We start from the raw sequence: 19,616 nt of genomic DNA on the forward strand, positions 1-19,616 counted from the left end.
AGATGTCAAACAGGCCTTTTGTCTAGTTGAAAAAACAGTCCTGAGCTCAGCTAGAGAGAGATGCCAAGATGAGTACCTACTCCCAGGCTCCAGCGAATGATGCCTGGAATATTTTCCAGCAATTCCTGCTTCGGACAAATGGAAAGAAAGAGCAAGAACTGCTGCAGTAATTACCGCAGTAATGGCACCACACTTCCTGGTGGCATAACCCACAAGTGATAAAGATTTTCCTTCTTATTAGAAACCTTTTTTCCCCCCTCGTCACTCTTGATAAAAGGGGTAGGGAAGTGTGTGAAGTCCTGTATACTCAAAGCGCTTTCATGAAGATACTGCTCTATCCCATTCCTTTTGCCCCAAAGCTACAAGAGTATCTGAGCACAAAAAGGAAGTCAATAAACTGTAGACTCTACTCAGCTGATCAGGATATATCTATATCCATGGGCCAATGTCAGGGAGTCCCTTCTGTAGCATTAACGGGAACCTTGGGAGGGTCGTACATGACCCTGTTGAGGGGTGAGACTCTACAGGTATCTTGGGCTGTCAGTGAGAAACGTGCACAGTGCCCAAGACAGAGTGAGAAGGCAATGCTACTTACCTGTGACTTAAGCAGAACCAAAATGTTCATTAAAAAACCTACACAGTGTAGATAGATGTATTTTCCCACTTCGGATTGCCAGCAGCCCCAGGTTCACATGACTTCACAGCTAATGGGGAAGCTGGCAGGATTGCTGCTCAAGGTATTTTGAATCAGCAAACCTTCCCTCTGCCCAACAACCAACACTTACATTTGAAGTAAGTAGGACAGAAGTTGCCAAGACCATCCTTTCCATTTAATGATGGAAAATAAAAACATACAGGTCTCAACTCTGTGCTGCATGACACAGCCATTACCAGCAAGTCCTTAAACTGCTGAGAACAGAATATTACTAATTCGCAATAATGGCTCCTTTTGCACCCCAGGTTAATTAAAATCTAGAGGTAACACCATTCATGGATATTTTGCAGGAAGGGGGAGGCTAGCTCAAGCTGTGTGCACCAGTTGCCACAAGCAAAAGGGACAAAAGCGTAAGGCTTTGTCAGCCAGAAACAGCCATGACAATCAATTGCAATGGCCCGACTCCTCCCACTGCCTGTGCTGGCTGTTTGCTTCGGAGAGCAGCAGGTTGTATAGGCACAGAGTCATACGTGAGTTTGTAGCCCTCTGTAGAAACCTGTTCTACAGTAAGAGTCCAAGGAATGAAATGACAGCTATTCTGTATGCTTTTCAAAACCATCCTGTGGAATTTGTGAAGCAGCTTTCTGGTGTAGAGCAGGAACATGAAGCAATAAAACCAATAATTCCCTGTATTATAGAAACAACCTCCCTCTTGGCTTTGTTCCTAGACTACGGCAGTTTTTTGCACAGGTTGCAATGCTTGCCCACATCCCCATATTACAGCCAGAAGGGGTATCTGGGATTTAGATGTGCCCTTAGTGTGTGGGTCTGAGCAGCAGGACTGATAAAACCTTATTCTCTATTGACTGGACTCCTGAGACTGCAATCTGCTACAGCACAGGTGCTGACTCAGGCTTTTCCCCAGGCTGGCATCTAACAGTGCTACAGCTTTGGCTGCAGTCTTGTGACACATCTAGCACAGACTCACTTTGCCCAGTCATCTTTTTCCCCCCCCCCACAAAATCTGTAAGAACATGACAGCGCTGAGATTTCAAACCCTGATCCCTGTCAAATGCAGCTGATATGGTCCAAGGGCTCAGAAGTTACTTCTTGAGAGAAGAGAAAGGGGGAAATGGCCAAACATAAGTGGAGAGGGGTGTATGCTCTACGAACACAAGCCCTCCTTAGGAAACCAGGCCAAACAAGAACCAGCCGACAGTGCATGCCGGGCAACGGGTAAGAGGAAAAATGGGACAAAACTGGTATTTCAAGCTTCCAATCAAAATAGACTAAAACTTAACAAGAAAGCTTTGATCCATGAACATTTCCATACAAAAAAGGGTGTCTGCTGCACAAAAAAAGGATTCCCAGCTGGGCTGATGAGTGTTGCACTAATCTTCATAGTTAGGCTGTTTAAAATGATGGATGAACACAGAGTGAGGAATACACTTGGAGACTTCAGCAAACAATGTGGCTGTGACCTCAGTGTCCTTTTGAGCAGTGCATAACAAACGTTTGAGAGCACCTTACCCCTCTCCTTTCCCTCCATGCTCAAGATATTTCCCTAACTGATTAATCAGGTGGTTTTTCTACAGCAGTTTTGAACCAACACAAACTAATCACAGGCTTTCTTCAGCACTTCAGGCCACACTCTTCTCTCAGTCACAGACTACTGTGTCATGCTTGGTTACTGGCCCGGACTGAGAGCACAGTCTTACAGGATGAGATACCTGTGCACGCTGATGGAAAATTTGTAACATACTATAAACTAAGAAAGAGCTGTTGCAAGGCAGTTGGCCCATTCAGCTCCAGCAAGGCAGAGAAATGCTGTAACAGAAGCTTTCTTGGTGTCTGAAAGCTCCACTCCTACGACATGGCTACAAGAAAGCAGATCTTTGCCCTCAATTATATGACAGTCAGCTATTCCTTTTCCAGTTCCTAGCAGTGACAGTGCTCTCCTACCATTTTTTCCCAAGAAGGCAATAACCTAGCCTCTATTTTGCATCCTCTGCACAGCAGGGATGTTTTAAAATAAAATCCTTTACCACTAATTTCTCCAGAAGGTTTAGGAAACATCTGCAACCTTCAAGAAAAACTGGCCTTTTTGCATAAGCAGTGAAGCAAAGCCAACATGAATTGCCATCTGGAGACATGACCAACCTTCAGTTAAATGGAGGTCAGATTAGCAAAAGCTTTCTTGCAGTTCATTATAAAAATCAATGCAATAGAGGCAGCAAGCTGAACTGCACAACCGTCCTTTTTTCTGCCCAGCTGACAAAAACCAGTAGAACAGCATCTCTGTCTCACCTCTCCCCCAACACAAACTGCACTCAGGGGAGACCTGAATCTCTACAGCTCCACCAAAAGCAGAGCTGACACAGTAAACCCAAGAGCAGAACTGTCTTTGTCTGGTGTCCTCAGAGGCTGGCATCAGTTGTTAACCCCATAAGAGCTGACTGGACTGCATTCAGGCTGGCAATTGGCAGCAATAGAAGAGCCAAAACATTTTTATGAGAGCAGCAGATTTCCTGACCTGGAATGTGCCAGTGGAAAGAACAATGTCTCTAGAAACGGGAATTGGAGCTACCGGGTACAAGTGCCCTGTCTATAGAGGCAGGAAAAAGTATCTCTAATGGGAGCCATATACTCCTGGCCTGCTCTGTGGTGCCTCAGTAGCTGTGTACAAAAGCCCTGAAAAATCTTTGAGGAGCTGGCCTGTGATGGCCTAAAGTGAAAGAAAGCAGGGAAAAGCATGTGAACTTGCAGCATGCGATGCTGCTTTGGCTGCACCCATTTTGGAAGAGGAAAGGGATTCTTTGAAAGGCTTTTAAGTTATTAAGTACAACATTAATCCAGAGCCCTATAAAATCAGCACCATCCCTTTCCAGTATTTTCATGACCAGTCTCATGCTGACCCAGAGGAATTGGAATTGCAAGGAATTGCAAGCATCTGTCACTTTCTGATGCTGATTAGATTAGACACTGCCATCAGAACTGTCAGGATAGAGAATCCCTTTCTCAGGGCTTTGTTCTGTGGTTTTATTTCATTTCATTACATTATCACTGATGCTTCTGTTTTCTCAAGGGCCAAATTCATTTTATCCCTCTTGGTTTACTAGCATTTCTCAGTCATCCTTTCTCTTGCAACCCCACAGCATGGCAACATTACGCAGCAAGAGAACCAGTGGTGCAATTTCCACCACCCTTTATTTCTATCTTTCTCTCACACACACGCACCCACACATAGCTCTCACAAGATATATCTGCTCTTCTCGACAGTTATAGCTATAGCTCAAGGGAAGGAAAGACACTTCGAATAAAAATACCTATATAGAGAGACACGCTTTGTCCTTGTGTCTCCAAGGACTTATCTAGCTAGGACCTAAGATGAAGCATTCCACTGGATAAGAAAGGCAGTCTTACCCAGCTCTTATCACTCTTACCCAGGTCTGGCCGCTGTTGGCAAAGGGCTGGATTAACCAGAGGTCTGGTCTTTGACTGGTTGACACCCAATAGTTCACACACATACCACTGCAAGATTTTTTTGCTTCCTTTGCAATGGTTTGGCCAGACATCTAGACTGTAAAAAACGTCAAAAAGGCATACAGATTAAATCTACTTTAATAAGACTACTGGTTGAGTTAGAAAAAGTACCCAAGAGAGGTATGTGGTTAAGAATGTGGAAGGGAACAAAATCTGAATGTAAAATTCCTTGGCTGAGTCAGTGTGGTACCAGCATGTTTCCTCCTAAGACCCTTGCTCAGAACTTCACTGCTGGCACTTTTAGGCCCTTGTTTTACTTGCTCTTAGCTTCTCTCAGACACTGTTATCCAGGCTTCCTCCTTTGGTGAGGTTACCAGCTCATATTTGGTCTCCATGACTTGTCCTTTCACTGGGTGGAGATAGAGTTTCCTTACCAGCACACTCAGCAGAACCGTAGCTACCATATAGGCAAACCTGAGGGAAGAGGCAGGAGAAAAGAATAAAAACCTTGCTCTGATGTAAATCTGCCAAAGGACAATTGTAAGCTTGGACAGATTGTCTCAGCAGTAACAGGAAGAGTCTGAAAGCACCCTCTCTCCTGTCTGTCACAGAGACATACAAAGACCTCCTTCTCTATGCTCACCTCAACTCTGGGCACTCCTGGCTTCCTGAAAAACCCAACAAGGAGAGGTTTTTCCTGGCTGATTCCTCATTGAATCTCTCTGGGTCAAACCTACGAAAGACAAAATATACTGAGGCTTTCTGTGCAGGCACAGGATTCTTTCCCCAGACACGTGTGCACATACACAAGTAGGAAACTGGTAATGAAATAAAGAATCTCACTAACTTGCTCTCTTTAAACCACGTAGGATAATTCCACACAGATATATGAAGCCAATTATGCATCCACTCCATCTATATTCCCAGCTGGTCAGCTGTGTCCCAGCTTGGTCAAAATGCTGATAAACTGAGTTAGTGTGGCACAGAGCTGGAACTAATAAGCATTACCTCTCGGCAGTAGGTATTTAGCTTGAGTACACAGCTGAGCTGCTACCTGCCCTCTATTCTCCTCCAGGGCACACACAATCTGATTTGTTTCCTCCTCTCCCTCCCCCTGTGTCCCTTCCTCTCTAACTTCCAAAAATATTTCCCTTTTCTTCTTGGCCCTCACCCTTCAAGCAGCTGGTGTATGTGTATGTGCTGGGGGAGGGAAGCTGGTGACTCATTCAAGTGAGAAAAGCGGTTTCCAGCATTAGGATGGTGGAGGCTGTGAGAAAACTATTATCCAGGGCTGGTATGAGTTAAACCAAGATTCCCGTGAGCAACATAACCACAGGGAGGCTAATAAAATATCATTCACTTTGAACACATATTAAAAAAAAAAACCAAACACGAAATTTGATACATGGAAAGCAGTTCTCTTTCACTTCCTGCTAAACCTTTCTGCTTATACTTCAAGCCTTTAGCTCCCTGCCTAAACATTCAAGCTCTGCTTCTACCAGTGTGAAAGGGCGTGTGGGTGCCTACCCTCAGTAAAAGGAGAATTAAACTTACAGTCCCATGAAATGAAATGGCAAATTACAGATGCTGTAATAGGAAAGAAAAAGCAGCTGCCTAGCAAAAAAACAGGGAGGGCAAACAGCCACGCACGGTGTTTTTGTACAGTAGGTAAGTGAAAGGATCACAAAGAACCGATCTCCTGTCTCCATCACAGCAATACACATCTACGTCAGGCTAAACCTCAACCTCCTTCTCCTTGCAATAAACTTACAGTGTTCATAGCAGTCATCACTGTCCCTCCCCTGAGGCTTCAGCAAAACCCTTCTGAATGCACTGCACGTCCTATCCTAGTGGGCAGTCCTTCCAAGATACTTGTAGATTGGTGCCTGATCCTTTTGTAAGAGCTACATTTGCAGGAGAGGACAAATGCTGTTCTAAAGGCTCTGTTCTTTCTCCTAAATCGCAGCTGTCTGTTCTGTCTAGAATAACTGACCCACATTTTTTTTCCAAGCCTGGGTCAGATACATGTTAATATTTGCCACCTGGAGGCCACAGGAAGCTACAGCAATTTTTTTCTTTAACCTCCAAAATACTGGCCTAGATCAAGTTTTGCTTTCACAGATAGAAGTAATGAGGTAGCATTTCCCTTTCCCCTGAAAAGAAAACTTCAGACTGACATTTCCTCCCTTACATCATTGTTTCATGATGACAAGCAGTGATTCCAAAGCCATTCAAATCACTGTTTCTCTTTCACACAGAAAACCTTAAAAATAATTTACCAGCATTTGTCAGGGAAGCTGTGTGTGCAAAAAGTTTTTATTAAACTCTAATACATACACACAGGCACATGCAGACTAGCATGGGAGGATCATGGTTTGAATTGCCAAAAAATCCCACCCATGAAGACAAACAAACCAAGATAAAAAAATTGATTTTCTAACAGACTCCCCCTTTCATCTCCAAAACCAACTTAAGGCAGGCCCTGCAGCCAAACAGGCTGTGCTGTAAGATCTAAAGAATATGAATTTAAAAGAGGAAAGGAATTAGTTGCAATAAGTCTTGATTCTACATACTTGTATGGTGATGGCCAAGACAAACTATCCTGCAGCATCACACCAAGAGCATAAAGCACAAGTGTCTGTAAAGAAAATTAGGACATGTATATCAGAGGAGAAATAAATGCACAAGTCAAGACACCTCTGGACAGCCCTGCTGGATGATGATTATTCTGTAGACTACTCATATTTATTAGGTGGATTAAAAAGATAATATGCTATATTCATCTGCAGATTTCCATAATCTACGCCCAGATGTTAGGATTCTAACTTGTAAGGCCATGCTGCCGCTGCTGGTGGTTAGACGGGGTATGAACCCATTCCTCTACTCTTGCTGGCATGTATGTATGGACTACTTTATTCTCTGCAACGGAAGGTACCACTCTGTGTGGGAAATAGGGATGATACGATCTGGCGTGAAATCATGCTCTTTTACACACAACCGAGCCCATAAACCCCTTCAAAGATGATTCATCCCCGGTGAACCCAGGACCGGAAGCAAATCTGCTCAGCAAGAGAACATGAATTCCCAGAGTCTCTCCTGCAGAGGAAGTGCAGGGCAAACTCTGAGCTAAACTGTACTATCACATGACAGAGCAGCTGCTCAAGTTCAACAGTGTCAGAAGGAATGGTCTTCCTGCCTCAGCCCTCTGCAGGAAGAAAAGGAATCAGCAAATTCCCCTCCAGCAAATGAGAGTGCTCCAGTGCTCCCAGTGCTGACCTACCTCTTTGGGGATAGTATGCTGGTCGACTCTGCCCTCCAGCTCGTGCAGCTGTGCAGCAATGGGAGTAAGCTTTGCTGTTCGCACTGTCTCACACAGGACTTGCCGACAATATCTGCAACCAGTAAGATTTAAGTTAGTTTAACCCACCCAGAGAGAAGCTTGTCCACGTCCTTGTGAGAGCTAGGAGAGCCAAGTCACCTGCTGCATTTAGAGTCACAGCCTGCTCCTGGAATTGTCTCAAGCCACACTGAGACACTTCTTTTCTTCTGGCAAGGAGACGTGACATCTTTGCAAGAAGCACTAAATTTCATTATCAGCTTTTAGGAAAGGTTATCAGAATCTCTTTTCACCATGTTTTTTTCAGATTTGAAACAAAACTAACTCTGCTAAAATGAATAAACACACCAGCCTTTTTCCTGGAATTCTCACACATACAAAAAGCAGCAAGAAACCCACATATTCAATACTCCTTCACTGAAACTCCATCACTAGGCCAAATACAAAACGCACCCAGTTGCACCCACAGATGCATAAAAATAAAGGCACACTGTTGACCAGGCATCATCTGTGGCCCTTTGAAAAGATTATTCCATGCCTTCTCTAAATATGCCTAACATGAATCCAAGCATTAAAATGACCGATTACCTCTACTTTTGGAAAACTAGGACGAAACCAAATACGACTTGTAAGCAAACAAGTTTTGGCCTGGCAGCCAGGGCACTGAATCTGTGCTCTCCTCTGCTGATGAACCTAAAGGGTTTCCCATAGATTCCCAGAAGAGAGCATTTGGATCCCCACGTCTGGAGCCCTACAGCAGATTCTCTCTGTGCTGCAAGTCATCCTGTGGTTTGATCACTTCCAGAAAATAGAAGGGAGTAGCTTTTGGATGCCTTTGCCCAGCCCAGCGTATGCTGTGCATCAGGCTCCAGCACATGAAGCCCTTGACACAAGGGCTGAACCCAAGACATAAGATAACCTTCCTTTGCAGTTCCTTCCATGGGACCCACCTGAGCTGCTCAATTTTGTCATGTGTTATTGGTCCCTTCCCCAGAACATGGTCCATCTCCTTGTAGAGATTCTGCTGAACATCTTCTGAGGTTGTCAGAAAATAGACGGCCCAGGTACACACTGGGGAAGAAATCAAGATAAGACACAAAATTCAAACCTTTACAAAGCACATTCAGTCTTCTCACATCCTGTATTTGCAACATTACTTTTTTGAACCAGAAAAGAGTGATCTTAGTTCACAGCAGGCTGTACTGATTATTTAGTGGCAGTACAGGCTGAACTTCAGTGTAAGAAAAGACCCTAAAGCTAAAATTCTCTTTCCAATGCTATGAGGAGCTTAGGGAGCTGTGCAGGACTTAGCCATTGAGCCTCACAGCTCTGGGGAAGGGGCCATATAGCCCAGCAAACCCTGGGAAACCAGGGTTGTTAAATCAACCACTCGAATGAAAAGCTGGTTTGTCCAAATCATCAGGAAATTCCCTTATGTAGGGGCTTCGCCAACACATCTGAGGTGAGTGCTACAGAGAGCCAGCATCTGGGGCTTCTGGCAGGGAGTGACAAGAACAGTACAGCTTTCTGCAGCAGGTTGGCCAGCCCTCGTCTCCCCTACATGTATTTTGTGAGACAATCAAGAGATATCTTCAATAGCAGAGTGAAAAAGAAACAGGTGTGTAGGATGCAGTTTCCCTAGAACTTACAAGGAAACGTTTCTACCATTCCAAACTGCCTATTCATGAGAACTATCTGGAATCCCTGAGGAGTCAAGTCCATCAAAATGACAGTCTTCCTGGAGTACACAGAGAGGATATTCTCTGGGGAGGGTATTATCACACTGTCAAATTTACTTTCCGCATTCGTTAATACCCAGTCCCACTGGCTGAGGTACAGGACCTGATAAACATCCCTGTCATAAGAGATTTTACACAGCTCCTGTCTGTTTGGTTTCTTTTGTTTCATAATCTTTCCACAAATCCCAAAGCAGCTCCTTTGAAAGTCTTCCATACATGGAACACACCTATCCTCCAGAAATTCGAAGCGGCCAGTCAAATTCCAGCACTCTGCTCTCATTTTCTTCCCATGTGCCTGAATGTATTTTACATTATCATCTTTGTGGCTTATATCTTTTGGTGCTTTTTCATCAAATTTAGCATCAACTGGCTGGGGTTAGAGTGCAAGAGAAAAGCAAGGGGAAGAAATTCAAAGGTTCGCCAAAAGGCTGGGAAGGTGTCAAACACAGCTTGGTTTCAACTCACTAGCTGTGAGGCTGTGTCAACAGTTGGATGTAAAAATTATCTTCTTCCATATATCTGTAGCTCAGGAGAAAGAAAATGATAAATATAATTTTTTATTAGCCTAGAATAAGTCTTGTGTCATCACACAGTTTTAGACTGAGTGTAAGGATGGAAAGTTACTTACAATCTGTACTTACAATTAGCAGTGATTATGCATCCTGCCAAGGAGAAAATCATTGTATCTTCCAGAACCTAGGAAATAAAATCTACTTCAGAGAATGAAGTTTCTAAGACTGTAAAGATAAAAAAGAATGGGCAAATTCTCCACTCAAACACATAAAATCCCTTTAGTGCAGAAAGCAGGAAATACATCTAGAAGATAAGGACTGAACTCTCTATAGAACTTCCACCGGAATGGTTCATGAGACGTGCTTAATACTAACACACTTGGGGTTTGTAAAAATAGCAATGAAGCAGTGGCAAGGAAAGCTACCAAAGTCTAATGCAATTAAACATTGTAGAAGTGGAAAAAAAAGAACAAAAACCCTGCTTTAGTAAGGAATCTGACCTAAGACGCAAAACCTTAAATTAATCAAAGGTTACAATGTAATGAGCTGCCTATATAGCAAAACTCCACTACTGTGTAATGACACGGCAGCTGCACAGACCTGCTGCTCGCTCAGCCTCCCCTGCAGCAAGGTGTCTATAAAGATGTGCCTGTTGAACGATCTGCCTCGGCGCTCCTTTGTAACTTTCCTTAGGGTGGATTCCATCTCCATCAGAGCTTTGGAAGCAAAAAGAAATGTTTATTTCAAAACCTGGTCATCCTGAGTGCTGCAGAGAAGCAAATCCATCTCCCCAAGCAGATTTTCAGACCAGCTGTCCCTGCTGGGCTCATTTACAGAAGCAGCCTCTGTTACATGTTACTGTCAATTTGGAAGGTGGTATCTCCAATTTAGTCAAAAATGTACAAACCAAGTAAGACAGGTTGCCTATAAAAAGCCACCCTTAGAGGTATAACCAAGACATGTACTCTATGAGCTGAAATCACATAAGGAGAAGCGAAATAACTGTTAGTGTTGATCCATCAGAGAACATGTTTAACCAGCGCCCGTAAAAGATATGTTTGAGCCACATAACACTACTGGCATGGCCTGCAGAGTTAAATTACAACACCTCCAGCCACGGATGGTGTCTCTTTTGCTAGGGGTTCTACAAGCATGGTGGTATAAGGTTGGCTCTGTGCTAAAGAGTCTGCAGAGACAGAGAGAGAAAAGTGGGGAGACATGGAAGGGCACAGAGTCTACACCTCTGAAGATATCTGGGTGTCTAACTCCTGGTGGCTCTTGTGGGAATTTGGGGGACTTACGGACCTAGATGCCATTGGCTGTCTGATTTAAATGACCTACTCAAGACTATCCAGGAAACACGGAGCAGAAGCTGGACCTGAATTTCAATTTACCAAGGCAGAATTCAGCCCCTTCATCTTAGAACTAGCCTTCTTCCCTTCTCTTTGCACATGAAGGCCAGTAACACTCAAATCCCAAGCCTCACTATCTGGAGTCTGTGAAATTGTGTCCCAATGCCCCATCCTACTACAACTCAGAAATAGTCCTGAACAAGTGCCCATGGGAGAAGTGTCTTTTTAAAGGGGCAGTAGTTGTCCTCAGGTTCTGAAACCCTCAGAACTAGAAACATAAAGAAGGAAACACTGAGTTTGGAGGATTTACAAGCAAATCCTTAGCTTTAGATACAAGCTACTTTTGTTTAACATCTCAATCAATACTGAAAGAGGTTACTATTAACAGCAACGAAAAAGCCCAGGACAACTGAAAAATAAAAAAACTTTACTATGAAATATGTGAGAAATAAAAGCACTGTGATAACAGACCAGAAAATCATGTTACCTTGGAACAGCACATCAGAGGCTATCATGTGGAAGGTATTAATCAAAGCAGCACCTCTGTACCTGTGCCTTCTAGCCTGGGAGTGTCAGTCTGGCATTACATTCCCCAAAGAGTACATCATAAGAATGACTACACAGGCCAAACCAAATGGCTCTACCTGTCTCCACTTAGCACAGCTGCCTACCTCCAAGAGGTCACAAGGTGATGCTAGGGAACAGAACAGGAAGGGAGTAAGCACACTCTGATACTTCCCAGGGTCTCCTATCAGTTTCCAGACTGGACAGACTCTAGAACTAGACGTGAAACTAGAGTTCTAGTCCTACAAACTTCTTGCACAATGACAGGCTTGTCAATCAACTCCAAAAGAACAATGTTATGCGAGAGGACACATCTGGTAGCTTATGGCACAGTGACCAACTCTGCAGAAAACCCAAGCCAGATGGACAAATCAAAGTGCTTCCATAGGCTAGCTAACTCGAAGTATTAATCAGAGTGGGAGGAAGACTGTGATTTTTGGGAGGAACCTACCATCTTCGTAGAGCTTCTTCCTAGCCATGTTTTTGTCAAGAGACCCATCCAAGAAACCCTTCCCAATCTCCGACCAGATCTGAAAGAAGGACAGAGAGAAGAGCACCATCACTCACTCACCACAAGCCAAGACTGCTGGGTCTCTTCTGTTTTTCCCTATTCAGGAAAACAAAAAAGCAAATAAAGATTTTCTATGAATATGGAACTGGTCTCCTCTTTAGGACATCATGTCCCATTCCAGATACTACTTCTATCATAGCTGAAATCGAGTTGAAATGCAACAATCGTGATTACAACTGAAGAGGGCAAGGCATGGGAATCTTGAATGGGAGATGGAACTGTTCCTTTCCCACCCTATGACCAGGAGATGTAACATCTCCAGATTTGGATGCAGCTAGGGCCTCCAGATTTTCCTTCCTCCCCAATGTCACTGAGCCTTCAGAAGGAAGATCCTGGAAAAGAAGAAGTTCCATTGGCATTCCCAGTAGAGTTTAACTAACTTAGATACCAACACTTCTTAGCTGTCACTGGATCTGGGTTCCTGATCACCACAGATACTTTACAAACACGTTACACTAACGACAGCAGGATCAGCAGTAGGATCTTTATGACAATTTCAGCTAGGGATAATTGAGACAGAGCCATCAAGCTCTTAAGCTTAATGTTAGTTTAATGTTAAAGTCTCAGCAATAGCTTGTACTAAACTGTGAATAGACACAAGCTGAGTGCTGTCAGTGTGGAAAAATAGAATAGATTTCCTGGCTTTTCATGAAACTTACTGCATCATGGTGCCTGCGGAATCGGATGACTTCCCGGTCATCTTCAAAGCTGCTACCCATAGCTGTCTGCGTGACAGTCTTCATGGCAAAGCCCAGCATGTGCTGGCAGAGTGGCACGTGTTGTGCCTCAGGGAGGGAGAGCCATTTGGCTAACAACTCTTCTGACAGCTTGAGAGAGAAGGAACCATTCATTAGGAGGCAGTAATATCAGCAGCCTGTTTACCAAACATACCCTGGAGACATTTCCACCCAGTTCCTAAGGTAGATCACACCACACTTTCATAGCTGTGGCATGAAGTTAGTCTTTCTAGGGTTTCCTTCCATTGTTAACTTAAACAGTAACATTTTAGCCTCAAATCTTCTGCTTCTTCCCAAGGTTTTCCCCCTTTCTTGTTCCCTCTGTCACAAAAGAAATCTTAAAACTTTTAATACTAGTAACTCCAGACTGGGAAAGCAGATCATATTCTGTCTGCTGGACTGAGTCAACAGAACAGTTCTTCACCTGTTTGTGGTCCCAACAGCTGGTTATTTTCTCCTCCCTCCTGTCCTCAGAAGTAAATCTAGAACCCAGATGCTCTAGTATCTTTAACTGCATCTGGTAATTTAGCATAAAAAGTCACCAAGCTCAGCCCTTCCCCCTAACCTAAGGGGGTTCTCGAGCTAAGAGAAAAATATTCACACCATGTTTGAATGGGCTGAGGCTGTTCATTGTCTCAGGTACTTATAGTTACAGCACTAATTTGAATGTAGCTCCTTTAACGTAGTGATCATTCTCACTACACTTTCCCCTCTGAGCCACACAGGGCTTCTCTGCTGTACAAAGGCAGTTATGCACCTTCTGAATGAGAGCAAAGTTACTTTGCAATGACTTGGTCACACCATTTTCATACAGCTTTCTCCTCATGTGGGTCTCTCTTGTATCCCCATTCAGGCTGGACTGGTACTTCAAGAGGGACTTCAGCATTGTCTCAAAGGGATCCACTGAAAGCAAATAAAGGAAACGCTATCTGAAAGTCAGGCAGTAAAACCACACCCACGCAGGGATGATGAAAAGAGCAATCTCTTTAATTAAGTGCTGCTACTTCTGGGCACTGAGCAAGGCATGGCTCCTTCCCCGAGCACCAGTCTCTCTGGGGAGTCAAGCTTCTCTTGCTCAGTGTGGGCTGCGACCTCATAAGGTCTCTTCTCTGTGGGTGGCACCATCCTGTGATCCATTCCCCCTGCAGAGGTTGCCTGGTGGCTCTACCAAGTAATTCTTTAGTAAAAACGCCTTGGAAGCTTGTTCCCCACTTGCCAGTTCCCAGCTGTTTGTGCCATTGATTTGGTGACAACAGCTGAGTGTGGCATGCTCCTTCCCCTTCCCCTCCAGCCTGATCTGCAGTCCCTCTAGCACATTCCCCCTTGACCACTGGTGCACCCTCCTGCCCTGACTATAGCTATGCGCTCAAAACATATCACCTTGCATGAGAGACTTGGAGGTTGCTCTCTGCACTCCCTACTTTGCTTCACAGGCCCACGAAACCTCACTTGACACCCTACTGCTCCTGCATGATTTCTCTTGCATGCACTGAGTTCCCTGCTGATGAGTTCTTCCCAAACTAACACCTACCCCTCTCAGTCAGGGCTGCCTCCAGCAGAGAAGCTCATACAGACAACAGTACCCCAGTAAGCTACGGAACACTTTCCACTTCTAATTGCCTTACCTTGCATCTTCCTTCTGCACAAGACACTTGCAACAGTGTAAAAAACTAGACAAAAATACATATCTTCCATCTTCCATAGCTCCATGGCTCACTTCAGTTAGATTTTTAACTCTAAATTTCACCACCGGTGTCCTCTACTTAATACATTTGCTGAAGTACTTAAAATGTCAATGCAAAACTGTGCAGTAAAACATGCCCTATGCTTTTCCCTTTCTGTAAACTTTTCTGTGAGTCTTGTAGAACTGGCAGAATCTTTAAGGAACTATCCAGAAGCAACAATCTGAGTTTTCTCGAGAGTGGTATTTTCACTGTTTATCAGAGTCTGTTATTTCTCCCAGATGGACAGTGAAACCTGAGACATCAGACGACATCACAGCTGGGCTAGACATGTATGACTCTACCAACTGTGGATGTATCTAGGATTCCCAGCAGGGATCAGGCCCTCGTTATGCTACTGGACAAACATACAAAAAGAGACAATTTCTACCTGCAGAAGACTCACTTCCTAATGGCACAAAAGAAGCTAATGAGGCCAGAGGCATGAATATGGGAAACCTTCCTAAAAGCTTTTCTTTCACATCATTTCCCTTCCAATGTTTTCAAGCTCTGCATCTCACCCTCTTTCCCACTTTAAATGACAAGGAGTATGTGCATGTGTCTTTTGGCACAGCAGATGGTACCTGCAGCTCTCCACATGGAGCAAGCTGTTATGTGCCTAGCTGCTGCTGACAACTCCTCCAAGGTACTTTTCCATGGAGTGGCTGCTGCTATTCATGCCACAATTCCCTGCTGACTGGCCCTGGCAGAGCTAGGCACAGTACTGGGGTAGCCAGAAAGACACATGGCTGGTGGTAAAGTCCACACAGCAAATCTGACAAACAGAGGCATTTAGAAATGCCTGAGAATGCTTAGCACCATCAAGAGCAGAAACTGCAGAGTTCTCCTGGTACATATGAAAAAAACCTGCTGGATCAGACACAGGCTCAATTTTTTTCTCCCTCTTCCCTGCCACTGATACACTCACTGTTGTGACCTCAGGACTGCAGAGTCCTTTGCTGAGGGCTGGCCCTGCCTCACAGTATTTGGGAAATGGTATTATTCCACAGCTGCAGGAGCCTAGTGACATCAAAAGGCACAAATCACCTCTTGAATACAGAGCTCCATCCTGTCAGCACTTCCACAGACTTCTTTTGTCTTTGTCATGAAAAAACCTTTGGAGTTATATTTTCAGTCCTCTTAGAGAAGCATATCAAAACTTTGACTGTTCCTTCCACTTACAAGGAAATCTCCCTCATCCCAAGAATCTCAGAGTGCTGTCCTGTACACCATTGTAAGTAAATATGGAGAAAAGGTCTAACTCTGGATAGTCGAGACAGATACCAAACAGAACTGAACATCAGAGATGGAAAAGTCCTCTGACACTGCAAAGTACAAATGTACACAGAACAGCAACGAAGCTGTCCTGCTCAAACAGGCCAGCACCCATAGCTCCATCTCCAGTATTCAATGAACTTCAGGTTCATTGACCCAACCCAAAAGATTGTATCAACTCATCGGAGTTTTCCAAGTGGGTCTCTGAACCCACTGCTCTTGGCAATCCTGAACTAGTTCATGCTCTTCACTTGACACCCTTCACAGGCCTGGAGTGCTTCCCCACAGCCTCTCACTAGAATCACCAGTACTGGCAGCAAAGTTTTACTTCCTTTGAATTCTCCTTGCAAATTAACCTCAACCAAGTTTTAAGAGGCCACGAAAACATACCAACTTCAAACACAGCTTTAAGCATGCAGAAAAACAGCCTCCTAGCATTGGGAACCAGTTAATAACTATGAATGCAATTAGTCCAACTTCAAGGCTCTCATGAAACAGCTACTATCAGCATCTCTCTCTCTTTCTCTCTCCAAGAAGTTTGGCCATATCTGCGACAAACACATGAGACAAGAGGAACCTTTCTATGCTACTTGGAAGCAAGCCCTACACCTCAAACTTGGAAGCCAACAAGCAGGCATCTATGAAAAGCAGCTCTGACCTCAGGTACTCCAGTAGACTGAGGAAGAGTCACATGGCAAGGGATTTCAGGTGGTGCTGGAGAGTCAGAAGTTAGATATAACCCAGTTCACAGTGGAATTTCTCTTGCCCCATAGCAGCATGCACAGAAGAGATACAGGCAAGACCAGACTCCAGCAAAAGCTGCCCAATAAAACTGCAAGCTGCCTGGAGCCAGTTCATGGCTGAGAGCCACCACACCACCTATTCCCACTCACCCGTAAATGGTACAGGAAGCGTTATGCTACAGTCCCTCAGCTATGTGTTGTTTAGACCTCAAAGCTCCAAGAAAAATAATCAGATAAAACTAAAAAAGTTTGAGCTCTTCTGACAAGCATCAGTGCTAAAAGGAAAGCACTGATACAACTTAACATTGTTGCTTTTTGAGGTCTGAGCTCAGTAAAGGTCATGAGAATCCTCCTTCTTAGGCCTGCTGTTTCTGCATTTATGAGGATCCCCCTATAAGCTCCTCCTTCTGCTGGGCTGAACGCACATTCCCTGGATCCTCCTGCACAACAGGCTCCCCACTCCTCTGAGAGCGCTAACAGCCTTTCTTTGCAGTTGCTTTAGTCAAAATCATGCCTGAATGACCTGTAGAGGTCAGAGCTGTACACAGGATTTCAGGCCTGTCTCGTGTTCATCTTGTGCAATAGTCTAGATGCCTCCCTCTTTCTACAGAAGACACGACTCAATGTACCCGGGTCTGTTTTAACATGTCATTCTGCAGGCAATTAATGCAGCCTGCTTTTGCTCCTCCCCTTACTATTTCTGCTCCCCCAGCCCTCAAGGGTACCCATCTCACTCTGCTTCCCTGTGTTGACAAGGGGTCCCAGTGCGATGCCATCCAGGCAGGCTGCTAACACAAGTGGGAGTACTTCACCTCCCCAACCCAGCATTTTGCATTGCCAGCACAATCCAGCCTCACTCCCTCTTTCACTTCCCACACCCCATTATCTTCAGATTCAGTGATAACCCAAGTGGTGTCCCAGCAAATTCTTAACTAAAATGCTGACAGAAACACAGTTCTATCACTTTCTTTGCCTAGAAGTCTAATTATCAAAGCAATATGCCATGCATTTCCTAGTTATTCCCATCCTTAAAAAAAGATGTGTAGCCCTTTGCATACCAGGACACCAGACTGATCTGTAGCTGCCTAGGTCACTTCATTGCCTGCATTTAAGTCCAGGCACTGTATTTGTTTTTCTCTGGTATTTGGGTACTCCCAAATCCAGTACATTTCTGAGGATTTGCCTGCTCAGAGGCCTGTCACCGCTTCTCTGAGCTTTTGGAAAGTGACACTCTGCTCAATTTCCCCCAAATGCGCCCGAGTGGATTCACATCTTTCAGGGTGAGTTTCCACCTTCTGGAGTGTCATTGCTATCCACTGCACCCTGCTGATCCTTGTTAACTCCCACTCCTTCCCCAGATTGTCATAATTTTTTTGAGTCTGCCATGTAACTGTACAAGAAGCTTACCCACCATGACCCCTGCATGAATAATGCTGAGGTATGCCTGTGTCTAAAGCAGCCTACAGGATCAGGTCGGAGGCATGCAACCAACATCTCATTCACCCTTATATGATAGAAACTGGAAAATCAAGAGGTTAAACCCAAACATCAGCTGAGTTAACTTACTGTTTGTGATCACCTCAGGAAGCAAAACACCCACCTAAGAGGCTGACACCATAAATTACAATACCCTTCCAGGATCAAGACAGTCAACTCAGCTACCAGCACCACTGACAATCTCAGGTCTGGAAGATCATTAAAGGTTTTCAGCACAAAATTCTATACACCAAAGAAAAAACAAAGTTAAAGAACTTCTTCAAATAATACTTTAAAAACCTCCACACCAAACCACAACAGGGAGCGATCACAAACTAAACGCAATTTAGTAAAGTTACCCCCTTTGAAACTGTATTTTTAACTGCCTTTAAAATGTATGCTAAGTGGCTACAGGATCTTCACCTTGCTGTTTCAAGTGACTAAATGAGCATGATGCTTTCCATAAACATTTGCTTGTAAGAAGATGGGAAAAGACACAAGCATACTAATTTCTTGAGGGCCCTCTGACAGCAGCAACTCTTGGTCACTGATATTCAAGTCCCATTAGCAGGACCAAAGACATACCTGACCACCATTTCAGCTCATTTTCTTTCTACTCAGAACGAAACCTCAGCTTCCTTTGTCATAGGATACCCAGCAAGGCCAGAAGGAACAAATGGACCCAAAGCAAAGGACACTTACACAACCGGTTGGGGTTAGCATGTTGTTTCAGGAGATCAATAGAGCCAAGACTGACAACAAGACGCCTTCCAAACCAGAAAGAGACCAGTGGGCCGTATTTCTCATGAAGGTTCACCAGGAACTCATGCAAACTGCTGCTGGCAATGATATCTGGCAGGTTGCCATCCCTGAGGAACATAAAGAGAGAGATTCTGGTCACGAACAGCATCCTCTGACAGTGCTGAACTTGATCAACGTGGAGATGGAAATCACTTACTTTTCATCAGTTGGAGCCAGCCCAGGGATACCTGATGCTTGCCTAGATGCCTAGGGAGCAAAAGGAAATGCATCAACCTCCTTGAACTTCTGATTTTATACAAGCCCCACAGCTTTCAAGCAGGAGAGCTGGATTTTCCACATCAAGACGGCTGCACTATTTACAAACATTAAACAAAAGCTGGATAAGCCACATCTTCAGGCCTCAAACTTGCAAAGGCTTACGAAGCTGATCCATAGTAGGTGTGCGCCTGGTCTCAGTGGCTAAACCAGGATCATTCATCTGGTTGGATTAAAGATCCGTGTGTAAAGATTCACAGGGTCAGGTTTGCCAGGTAGATCCTACACGCAGATTTTGCCCTGGAGTTCTGCACACGTACAAAACCGTGCAGATAAGGTGAGCAGATAAAGCCTTTCAAAGAGGGATTCTCCGCAGCCCGCAGAACGCGGGGTGTGGAGAGGCGTGCGGGCCGCGCCGCGCCGCGCCGCGCCGC

General features: G+C 44.5%; 1 protein-coding gene across 1 annotated transcript; it reads right to left on the reverse strand.

Annotated features, from left to right (window-relative positions):
- Window positions 1-4,260: 4,260 nt before the first annotated feature.
- On the reverse strand, window positions 4,261-19,405 carry LOC104488255 (cytochrome P450 20A1). Its single transcript, XM_010137315.1, is given in 14 exon segments — window positions 4,261-4,612; window positions 4,782-4,871; window positions 6,712-6,776; window positions 7,419-7,530; window positions 8,426-8,546; window positions 9,856-9,910; window positions 10,327-10,442; window positions 12,094-12,172; window positions 12,873-13,040; window positions 13,708-13,853; window positions 18,868-19,034; window positions 19,124-19,173; window positions 19,288-19,356; window positions 19,358-19,405. Coding segments are annotated over 14 exon segments (1,437 nt in total). The 3' UTR covers window positions 4,261-4,461.
- Between the last annotated feature and the right edge of the window lie 211 nt (window positions 19,406-19,616).

The sequence above is a fragment of the Buceros rhinoceros genome, unplaced genomic scaffold (genome assembly GCF_000710305.1).
Source record: "Buceros rhinoceros silvestris isolate BGI_N320 unplaced genomic scaffold, ASM71030v1 scaffold31965, whole genome shotgun sequence".
Taxonomy (NCBI): domain Eukaryota; kingdom Metazoa; phylum Chordata; class Aves; order Bucerotiformes; family Bucerotidae; genus Buceros; species Buceros rhinoceros.